This window comes from Oryzias latipes, chromosome 1, assembly GCF_002234675.1.
Source record: "Oryzias latipes chromosome 1, ASM223467v1".
Lineage (NCBI taxonomy): Eukaryota > Metazoa > Chordata > Actinopteri > Beloniformes > Adrianichthyidae > Oryzias > Oryzias latipes.
The window spans coordinates 25,901,502-25,913,645 of NC_019859.2; the positions used below are offsets into that span (position 1 = coordinate 25,901,502).

The 12,144-nt window shown below is 45.2% G+C and overlaps 1 protein-coding gene across 1 annotated transcript in view; it reads left to right on the forward strand.

Annotated features, from left to right (window-relative positions):
- Window positions 1-12,144, forward strand: part of LOC110013491 (voltage-dependent T-type calcium channel subunit alpha-1I-like) — a 435,381-nt gene that overhangs the window by 386,535 nt on the left and 36,702 nt on the right. The window contains exon 38 of the mRNA XM_023954667.1: window positions 1,565-1,699. Coding sequence (XP_023810435.1) covers window positions 1,565-1,699 — 135 coding nt within the window. The remainder of the gene's footprint in view (window positions 1-1,564; window positions 1,700-12,144) is intronic.

Here is a 12,144-nt window from a genome sequence, read left to right on the forward strand (position 1 = left end):
CTTATAAAACACACAAAAACAGGATTTCGAAAAATCTGAATACTGTGGAGAAATCTATCCACATTGTGCAGATTGAAGAAAGCAGAGTTTAACAACACCAGCACTGCACATTGCCGGTGAATGTTTGAGTTTCAGCAACTAATCATCTACTAAACTCAAAGATGTCACTAAATTGGTTCAGTCCGGTTCAGTTGTCTTAGTTCGATTTAATATGGGAAAGACTTGAGATCTAGCCAGAAGACCGTCATTAATCTCCTCCATAAAATGTGTTAGCCACCAAAGTTCATAGCTGAGGAGGCTGGCTGTTCACAGAGCGCAGAGTCCAAGCAGATTAACAGAAAGTCTAACAGAAGGACAAGATTTAAGAACCTGCAGAAAGAGTGGAATGAGATGGAAGAACAACTTTGAAGACCACCACTTTCAGATGCATTCAATAGAGGCTGCAACTGTCGGGCTCCCCAGGTCAAACCACTTCTAAACCTGAGTTAACACAGTAAACATCTTAACAGGGCAAAGGAGAAGATAGACCGGACTGTCGGACAGTGGTACAATTTCCTGTTGTTTGATGAAAGCAAAGTGTCCATATCATTTGGGAATCAAGGTCCACGGGTTTGGAGGAAGACTGGTGAGGAGCACAACCCAAGCTGCTCAAGGTCCAGTGTGAAATCTCCACAGTCAGTCACGATTTAGGGTGCAATGTCCAGTGCTGGTGTTGGTAAACTCTGCTTTCTTCAATCTAATATCCCTACCAGAATGTTCTAGAGGACTTCACAGCCTTGTTTCCATTGAGCGGTCCGGTCCGGTGCAGTCCAGTCCGGTATTTTAAGTGTAAACTATAGGAGCATTAAGCCGGACCGAATTGTTCCCTTTTTGGGACACTGTTGGTTGTAGGTCCATAAATAATGAACCAAATATTGAAACCTGTTGATTGGCAGGTCATTACGACAAAAGTAAGCGGCAGTCTTCTCTCAATCAATATTAAATGCTTTTTATATAGAAGTACCAAAAGCCAAGTGGGAAAAAATGAGCTGCTGGATGATCTCCAGTGTTGTTGTTAGCTTCTCCCCGCATGCCCCGTGACAGTCCAAATTTGAGTGAATATGCTCACCTGAATTGCCTTGGCCATTCTAAAATGGACCGGACCAGGAGTGGACTAGACCATGCCACTCAGTGGAGAAGAGGCTCCTTTCTTCTGATGAAGATCTGGATGGAAATGCAGATTTCATCTTCCAGCAGGACCTAGCCCCTGTCCATACTATTGAAGTATTGAAAATTGACACATCATTGTAAAAATACTTTATTTTGATTGATTTGATGGGATCATCATTTCTGTCTTTATCTTTTTTACAAAAATTGAGAAGTAAATGGTGATTTCTCTAAAGTATTCTAATTTCTGAAATCCTGTTTTTCGTGAGTTTTCTGAGCTGGAACACCAATGTATTTAAAATAGAAAATAAAATACTAGAAATCAATGAAACAGTGGTGAAACACATGGGATTGTGGCTTTCTTCTGTTTGCAAATTGTTGCTCCAGCGTGACTGACTTCTGCCTGCTTGTGAGACAGGTCCGGCTGGCAGAGGTGGAGCAAGCGTCGCTGATGTCGGAGCAGCTGTCGGATAAGTCATCTTCTCCCGCTTTGCCCGATAATCTCAGCCTGGATGATCACAGCAGCTACCAGCTTCTTTTCAGAGGCAGTCAGGTAGATTCTCCTCCACATGTTCTTAAAGTACAAACAGGTTTAGCAAGTCAAGGTTATGCTTTACAGTCCTCTGAGAGGTTAAGTAAAGACTGCTTTATAGATTGTTACATCTGTAATCCAAGCTAAGACTATATCTTGAAATGATATCTTGTACCTACTTTATTACAGCATTGGCTGTGACATCACAGTATTGGCAATCCTCTCTGCATCCTTTGTACTTTAATTCAAATGCAAATGTGGAATCAATGTTAGAAAATTGCAAAAGACTCATCTAAATCATGATCCTTTCTCATTGATGTGCTTATTCCCTATTTGATTTATAGGAGCTATAGGAAATTATTTCACATCTACTGGTGTTTCCTCAAAGCTGTAAGGCTTAACCACAATCAGTGTTGACCAAAAGAACATTAATGAATGTTGCACATTTGCTTCAGTTTGCCATCTCTCGGTCGGTGGAGTGTCCTTGCCCCAGGTGGAGGAGTTTAAATACCTTGGGGTCTTGTTCACGAGTGAGGGAAGATCGGAGCGTGAGATTGACAGGCGGATCGGAGCGGCGTCCGTAGTTATGCGGTCGCTCTATCGGTCCGTTGTGGTGAAGAGAGAGCTGAGCCGAAAAGCAAAGCTCTCAATTTACAGGTCGATCTACGTTCCAATACTCACCTATGGTCATGAGCTATGGGTCATGACCGAAAGAACGAGGTCCCGAATACAAGCGGCTGAAATGAGCTTCCTCCGTAGGGTGGCTGGGCGCTCCCTTAGAGATAGGGTGAGAAGCTCGGTCACCCGCGGGGAGCTCGGAGTAGAACCGCTTCTCCTCCACATCGAAAGGAGCCAGCTGAGGTGGCTCGGGCATCTAGTCCGGATGCCCCCTGGACGCCTCCCTGGAGAGGTGTTCCGGGCATGTCCCACTGGGCGGAGGCCCCGGGGAAGACCCAGGACACGCTGGAGAGACTACGTCTCTCGGCTGGCCTGGGAACGCCTCGGGGTCCCCCCAGAGGAGCTGGAGGAAGTGGCTGGGGTGAGGGAAGTCTGGGCATCTCTGCTCAGTCTGCTGCCCCCGCGACCCGGTCCCGGATAAGCGGAGGAAGATGGATGGATGGATGGCACATTTGCTTTAAAAAGAAAGTGACTATTAGATAATAGAAACTTATTGGTTAAGGCACATTTATTCTTTATTTTTTCTTATACTGCAAAAAATATTTTATTGTGGAAATAAGACAATGTTGACTGTTCTCTTTCTACATTTTAAGTTACCAAAATAAAAAGCACTATTAATTTGTTTGGGTAAAAGCAACTAATATGAGATACAGTTACAGTGCTTAACATTGTGATCATTAAATAAACCAAATGTGACCATTTTGTTACAATGGAAGACATATTGAAATTCAGGTAGAGTTTTTTTCAAAGTCAAATAAAAAAAAAAAAAAGAAAGTTTTCTGGTAACTTATCGGGATACCTATCGTATCGTGGTGCGCGTATCGGGATACATATATTTTCGCCAGACTCTTGCCAATACACCCCCCCCCCGCAAAACACCAAACAATTGTCTGTATATTAATGTAACACATTTATTTACAAAATAATAGGCAACATTAACTTAAAAAGCTGAAGCAAAAAGGCTTCAGGGTAAACAAATGCCAAAATAACAAACAAAACCCCTCCTAGCTGAAAAATGAAATCTTACCTGTGAATGAAAGAAAAGGGAAAATCAATGACAAAACACTGACCTCCCTAAACTAATATAAACAGGAAAAAACATGTGAAAAACTACATATAGTGGGCCTAAACACAAAACCCCAAAAAACTATAAAGTACTTCAAAGTGCAACACACAACAAAACAGGTGGAGAGCTACAAAATAAATGGAGAAGAGTTCCAAGTTACAGTGGAGACTGGTGAAACTCCCTTCTTACAGGCCGGAGGTCCACATGGTGCTTTTGAAGGCTACTTCCATCAGTTTGGGTCCAATAGGAGCCACACCTTGATGCACCACACCTGAAAATAATCAAACAGGCATACAAGGATCCACAAAAACACAGGTCCCACTCTGATATAGAAGGAAAATGCACAAAACACAAAACAAAAGAAATCCAAACCAAATATGGCAACAGCCGTAACATGGTTAAGTTGTGTCACACCGAACATCAGAGGTGGCCAGTTTTGATGTCAAATCAATGGTTCTGCTACGGTTTACATTTCTTTGCTTTTGTGTTTGTTCTCTTTTTGTTCTGTCCTGTTTTGAGTTTCGGTTTCCTGTTTTATTTTGAAAGGTTTCCTGTTCTGTTGTTGTATCGAGTTTTACTTTAGTCCCCTACTGCCCTCATTGTTGTCACCTGTGTCTCATTTGTCTGTATGAATTTAAGTCCTGTCTTTCCTTTCCTTCTGTACTGGTCCATAGTCTGATATAGTCTGTTGTAGTTTGCCGTTACCCTCTTTCTAGTTTTTCGAGTTTTGAGTTTTTCTAGCCTGCTCAGCAGTGGATTTTGTTCATTAGTTTTTGTTAGGGATGGGAATAGTGCTTGTGAACCAGGGCCTATTTAAAATGACTGGGTGGGATACATTTTATAGATTTTTATTTTCTCCACTGCTGGGCTTCAGCCTGTTTCGTCTTTGACTGACTATTTTGCCAGCCTTGGAGAAAATCCTCTCACAAGGCACAGAGGAAGCTGGTGTGCATAAAAATTTCATTGCCAGCTTGTAAAGATGCGGGTATAAAACCTTGTGCGTAACCCAGTATCTCAGTGGGTCCTCAGTCCTTGGGATGTGGGGTTCCTTTAACCCTTGTGCTATCCTAGGCACTTTAACATTGGGAGTTGTTAAAGTGCCTAGGAGTGCCCAGGGGGCCAGCCGCCGATGGCCCCTGCCTTGCTCCTCCCTGGACCAACCGTGGGCCGGGTGGGTGGCTGCCTGAAGTGCGGAGCGGGTCTCCCTTGGGGGGTCCTGGCTCGTACCTGGGGTTGGGGCGGGGGATGCCCGGAACTCCAGGGGGGTGATGGGCTGCTCGTCTTTGGCTGTGGGCGCCCTTCTTGGGTGGGGCCCTGCGTTGGGCTCTCCCGGCGCGGCGGCATAAGTATGCGTGTGTGAACACTATCGGTTTTGTGTACATGTTGACATGTCGACATTTTTTTCCGCCAGCAGGTCTGTTGATAACATTTGAGTGTGTGTGTGGACAGGGCCCGCCCTTTTTGTACTACATTTGAACCTTACCGTAATGATAAACAACCAGTAAACTTGTTGCTTTATGCTGCTTCGTGGTCTTATCCCCCCCCCCTCCTATTATCACCCTCTTACCCCCCCCCCCCCCCATCTCTCTCTAACGTCCCTCTCTCTTCTTCCCTTCTTTCCTTTTCCGTCCGGTCCAACACCAAAGATTTTCAAACATGATTGAAATTAATAAAGTTTGGCCTAAGTTTGGTTTGTTCAGACATACCTTTGGTTTGTCTGAAGATTAATAACCCCTCTTGTTAAAGTAAAATATGTCCAACACAAGAGGCCGTCAGCTCTCATCTGCCTGCCCAGCTGTTGGACAGGACAAGTTAAAAAAAAAACAAAAAAACATTGGGAGTTGGGTCATTTAGACCCACTAGACCAGTGTTTTTCAACCTTTTCTGAGCCACGGCACACTTTAACCTTAAAAAAAATCCCGCGGCACACCAGCATCCAAAAATTAAAAAAAAAGGAGAAACTCATAGTCTGTATTGATCTACAGCCCCTCCGCAATCTCACATGCATTTTTGAGATTATTGTTGCAGAAAAAGCTGGAAACTGCAGCTGTTTTTTTTCTAAAAGATGCAATAAAAGATAAGTTAGAAGATTTAAAAACAGTTTGATGTGTGTTCGTTGGTTTCAAGATGTTTAACAACAGATCTCCGTATGCGCTGTCACTCTCACAACCCAATGCATCATGGGAGATGTAGTGCATAAAACGGCCGGAGATCGGTTTTCGGAGCTTCATTGTTTTGTTCACTTGTTCCACGGTCTGATACCGGATTCTGTGGGAAGCTACACCGCTAAAGACGAGCTTTAGCTGCTATTTTTTTTAGAACTGAGCGATTTTACGAGCTAAATCGGGACAAGGAAGTGAAGACCTTAACCACTTCTGATTGGTCAGACTGATGACATGTGATTAGGCCTTCAAGAATGATTGGTGGAGAGAGATAAAGGGATGGGACGTTTCCAAAATACAGCCGAAGGTGCAGCTGAATCGCGGTACCTTATCAAAATGTCTTTAATAAAATAAAATAAACGCAAAGAAAAAGTATTTTATGATCTTTTATATTGCTAACTCCTCAGTGTTTTATCAGGGCCTGTTTGGATGAACAGAGAGCTGAAATCATGGAGAGGGAAAATGTTTTTAGATCAGTTAATGAGGGCAATTTCCTACGGCACACTTGACCATCTCTCACGGCACACTAGTGTGCCGCGGCACACTGGTTGAAAAACACTGCACTAGACCATGTGCTGAACCTTTTTTCTTCAATGATTTGTGATCTTCACTGGTGTCCATGGATTACATGAAATCTTTCCACCTTTATCCACCTTTGTCATGGTAGGAAGAACACGTCAATGTAAGGGTGGGGTCATCTTAGATAGCACAAGGGTTACGTGTGGATTTTTGACCAAATGTGTTTAGTTGTTTAGCTGTTTTACTGTGTATTGTCTAGTTATTTGTCATGTTATGTTTAATTCTTTCTGCTCCATGAGTGAGAGGGAGGGAGAGAATGATGAGTTTTTTTTAGCAATCCTGCTGCTGTGTGGTGTAATGTTAAAGTCAAAGAAAGGGTTAATTGATATCATGTTGAACATCTATTTTGTTTGAATCATTTTATTGTTATGAAAATGAGAATATCTGCAGGCTAAAACTTAGACATATGAGTGTTCAAGAAGTAAAATAAATGAATATGGAAAAACATTTAATTTAATTGGAGTAATATTACATTTAGTTAGATAAATTTGAAAATGTGAGTGTAAAAAAATATTGAGTTGGATAGACGTAAGAAATCAGGTTTAATAAATTTAACTCAATTACGTGTTACCAATTAAAGTAATTCATTTAAGTTCGATAAGTTATATGTAAATAAAAAATTTTTTTTAAAAAAACGCCCCTCTCACCCTCCCCGGGTGGTTTCTCCTCCAAGCTCAGGTCCTCTACCAGAGGCCTGGGAGCTCCAGCCACTTGATTGTGGCGCTCCATATATGCTTTACCTGCCAGCATCTTACAACCTGCAGTTATGTGCTGGATTGTTTCAGGCGCCTCTTTGCACAGCCTACACCTTGGGTTTTGTCTGGTGTGGTAGATCTGAGCCTCTATCGCTCTGGTGCTCAGGGCATGTTCCTGAGCTGCCAGGATGAGCGCTTCAGTGCTGTCATGTAGGCCAGCCCTTTCTAGCCATTGGTAGGACTTCTTGATATCAGCCACTTCAGTTATGGTCAGGTGGTACATCCCATGCAGGGGTTTGTCCTCCCATGAGGATCTGTCCTCCAGCACTGTATCCTCTGCTCTCCATTGCCTGTGACATTCACTGAGCACACATATGCAACATAATTACTTGGTATGTAGCCTTCTTTCGCGTATTTGTCTCTGGTTCTCCACCAGTTGGGGTCTGACTTAAAACTTAACATTTAAAAACACTGTTGTTTTTTGTTTTTTTTTAACAAAAACATTGGGGCTTTGAGCTTGATGTACTCATGCATCTTGGATGTTTCATCCTGGATAGTGGCTTATACACTCACTAGTCCTCTGCCTCCTTCCTTGCGGCTAGCATACAGTCTCAGGGTGCTGGATTTGGGATGGAACCCTCCATGCATGGTCAGAATCTTTCGTGTTTTAACATCCATGGTCTGTGTCTCTTCCTTTGGCCATCTTATTATTCCTGCAGGGTATCTGATAACTGGCAGTGCGTAGCTGTTTATTGCCCGCGTCTTATTTTTGACATTGAGCTGGCTTCTCAGGACTTGCCTTACTCATTGGAGGTAATTAGCTGTTGCAGCTTTATTATTCCTGCAGGGTATCTGATAACTGGCAGTGCGTAGCTGTTTATTGCCAGTGTCTTATTTTTGACATTGAGCTGGCTTCTCAGGACTTGCCTTACTCATTGGAGGTAATTAGCTGTTGCAGCTTTCCTTGTTGACTGCTCCATGTTGCCATTTGCCTGCAGAATTCCAAGGTACTTGTAACTGTCCTCGATGTCTGCTATTGTTCCTTCTGGGAGTGAGACCCCTCCCGTGTGGACTACCTTGCCTCTCTTTGTCACCATCCGGCTGCATTTCTCGAGCCCGAATGACATTACAATGTCAGTACTGTAGATCCTGGTGGTGTGGATCAGTGAGTCAATGTCACGCTCACTCTTAGCATATAGCTTGATGTCATCCATGTAGAGGAGGTGACTGATGTTGGCCCCATTTCTGAGTCGGTATCCATTGCCAGTCTTGTTGATTATTTGGCTGAGGGGGTTCAGACCTATGCAGAACAGCAGTGGGGACAGAGCATCACCTTGGTATATCCCACATTTGATGGACACTTGTGCAAGTGGCTTCCCATTGGCTTCAAGGGTGGTTTTCCACAGCTTCATTGAGTTTCCTATGAAGACTCTTAAAGTCCTGTTGATGTTGTACAGCTCCAAGCGTTCAGTGATCCATGTGTGTGGCATTGAGTCATAGGTTTTCTTGTAATCAATCCAGACTGTGCACAGGTTGGTGTGTCGTGACTTGCAGTCTTGAGCGACTGTTCTGTCGACCAGGAGTTGGTGTTTGGCTCCTCTGGAGTCTCTACCAATGCCCTTCTGTGTGTTACTCATGAATTGATCCATGTGCCTATTTATCTTGGTTGCAATGATGCCTGGCATGAGCTTCCATGTTGTGGAGAGACAGGTTATTGGCCGGTAGTTGGATGGGACTGCACCCTTTGAGGGATCCTTCTTGATCAAGATCGTTCGCCCTTCTGTTAGCCATTCGGGGTGAGTCTTAGCAGCTGGTTCATTTGTGCTGCCAGGCGCTCGTGGAGTGCGGTAAGCTTCTTTAGCCAGTAGGCATGTATCATGTCAGGGCCTGGTGCTTTCCAGTTCCTCATACCTGAGACTCTTTCCTGGATGTCTGCCACTGTGATGGTAAGTGGATTCTGTTCAGGGAGGTTGCTATGTTCTTTTCTCAGAGAGACCAGCCACTGGGCATTGCTGTTATGTGCTGTCTCTTTCTCCCATATACTTTTCCAGTACTGTTCAGTTTCTAGCATGGTGGGTCTGCTCGGCTGTTTTGACCTTGCTACTGAGCGTACACTTTTGCAGGTTGAGTTGCGAAGAGCCTGTTTATTCGTCTGGCTTCATTGTCTCTTGTGTACCTCTTTAGGCGGCTGCTCAAGGCTAAGAGCCTTTGTTTGGCAGTTTCCAGTGCTTCAGGTATGGGCATCTGGCTGCATCTCTTAGGTACTTGCTTTTTCTCATTGTGCCTCTTTGAGCCTCTGTCAGCTTACGCACATCATTCCGAGTTGCCTTGATTTTGGCCTCTAACTGTTGCTTCCATGGCGGGTGCTGTTTTCTTCCATGGTTGCTCTTGTAGCCAAGCATCTCAAGGATCACTGCTGCTGAAGTGTAAACCAGTTCATTGGTTTCTGTGATGGTTGAGGTAGGAATCGCCCTCAATGCTTCATTCACAGTTTCCAGTAGACTTTCAGACGGTACATCACTTAACCGTTGTAGCTGGTGTCGGGGTTGCCTAGTGTTCATTGTAGACATGATCTTGTCTTTCAGGTCAGTTGCTGCCTCGCTCAGCGTAACTGTGGTTATTGGGGCTGTGTACCCAATCTCAGGGTGGGAGTGTGGTATAACCACCTCTCTGACCTGTTGTTCTGGCTCTCCCGTGGCATTGTATTGTATCGCTTCAATCTCAAGTTGTGATAGGAGTTGCCATTTGTGGATGTTGGAGCACTGGGCTACCAGTTGTTTGGCAGTTAGCCTTGATTGTGGGTTTCGAAGCATCCATTCATTCCACATTCTCTGCATGTAACCCCTCTGGGTGGGATTACTTGAGTAGTAGGATTCTAACAGAACCTTGTTCTCACATCTAGTCCATTTCCGTCTTGTCCCAGTAGCCCAATTTCCATCAGGGTGCTCTGGTCCCTCAGCACCTGACGCAGACCTTGTTTGGCCGGGCGACACCTGAGCCGGCATGACATGTGGTTCATTGTCTCTCATGTTGTGAGGTAGGCATTGGCGTTAAGGGTCTTGTCCAAGGACCCTCACTGGATGATGTTAATTGTGCGTCATTGTTATGGTAATTGCCCCATTTCCATTGTTATGGTAATGGCCCCATTTCCATATAAATACCATATATACAAACATATATAGATGTATATATATATATATGCATCACAATGAAAATGTAAATGAGATAGAAACTCGTGACTTTACTTTGTCCGTCTCTTTTCTCTAAGCAGAAACTCTTTCTTTTGCTGATTACTTTTTTGATGGGTGTATTATCTTCACACAACGTCATTAAAATCTCCGACTCTGTCTCACTGAAGTAGAGCGCTCTTTTGTTCTCCACGCGTTTCCATGGTGACTCCGGAAATTGGCGATCCATTAGGAATGTCTTTATGTACTTGCCGTGCACGCACATTAACCAAGGGTTACCAAATCGAGTGTAATTACGCTAACTCATATCCGGTCTTTTGGAACCCACACAACCAGAGTAAGCAAGTTCAGGCGGATTTCAGCCAGAGATCAGGGTAGTTTAAACATGCTTTCAGGAATACCCCCCTGGTCGGTAATGTTCGGGATTATTTTGTATTTATAGACAATAGTGTGCCCAACTGTTCAAACACAAGTGACATCTTAACCCTGGTTCGACCAAACAATGCATTTGGCGCTTCATAAGTCATTAACCACGTGATTTGCGCTAGTTGACACACGCCCCAAAACATTGTGCATCCTCTCTGCGCCTGGGTACTTCCCTAAACCTCCGCCGGGACAGGTTCAGACACGATCTGAGGTCCTGCGGTGTGATTTGAGCGACGAGGGCACGGGGCGAAGGTCTGGCAGCAGTGATACTTTTCTTTTTTTTTTTTTTTTTTTTTTTTTTTTTTTTTTTTAAACTTGTCCTGTCCAACAGCTAGGCAAACAGATGAGAGCTGAGGGCCTCTTGTGTTGGACATATTTTATTTTAACAAGAGGGGTTATTCATCTTCAGACAAACCAAAGGTATGTCTGAATAAACCCCTTTTGTAATTGAGGCCAAACTTTATTAATTTCAATCATGTTTGAAAATCTTTGGTGTTGGACCGGACGGAAAAGGAAAGAGGGGAAGAAGAGAGAGGGACGTTAGAGAGAGGGGGGGTAGGAGGGTGATATTTGGAGGGGAAAGGGGGTAAGACCATGAAGCAGCATAGAGCAGACAGGCTTACTGGTTGTTTATCGTTACGGTACGGTTCAAATGTAGTACAAAAAGGGCGGGGCCTGTTCACACACACTCAAATATTATCAACACACCTGCTAGCCGCAAAAATGTCCACATGTCAACATGCACACAAAACAGATAGTGTTCACGAACGCATACCTATGCCTTTAAACCAACTAGTGTGAAATCTTTCATTCATTCAATCATGCAAACTATTAGTGCAAAGGTGAGCTAACACCTGTGCTCAGGTGAGTGTTTATGTTCTTCTAAAATGGATGGTGGAATGTGAAAAGAAGGAGGAGGAGCGCCCAGCCACCCCCACACCCATACCCCCGCCGCAGCAGCAGCGGCAGCCGGAACTCCCCCAACGCCACACGGGAACAGGCAGGGAACAACCGCCCCCCGGGCGACCAAGACCGCCACCCAGGCCAGGGCCAGCAGGACCGCCGCGAGGCCCCCAGAGCCAGAGAGCAGGGAGGCGCAGAGGGAAAGAGAGCGCCGCCCCAGCCCAGCCAGGAAAGCAGCCCCCCGCCGCGCCGGAAGAGCCCAACGCAGGGCCCCACCGGAGAGGGACGCCCACAGCCCCAGACGAGCACCCCACCACCACCCAGGAGTTCCAGGCATCCCCCCGCCCCGACCCCAGGTACGAGCCAGGACCCCCCAAGGGAGACCCGCTCCGCACTCCAGGCAGCTACCCACCCGGCCCACGGTTGGTCCAGGTAGGAGCAAGGCAGGGGCCCGCCGCCCCCGCCCAGGAGGGGGAAACCCCGGGGAAAAAAGGGCGGCCCACAAGGGGTGTTATAAATATGGCCCGACCAGGCTCGGCCATGTTGGAAGTTTGGCGGGGCCCAGCGCCCAGGGGCAAGGACCAGGACCCACCCCCCAGGGACACGAACAACCCCGGCTCAGGTCAGCAGTGATACTTTTCTTATTTTCCTCGAGCCAATAATAAAAAAGGTACTTTGACTTTATTCTTGTTTTTATTATTACCCTCTCTGGTTAATGCGGGACAGAAAGCCCTCAAACTCGGACAGAGATAGCACACATGTGCGGAAA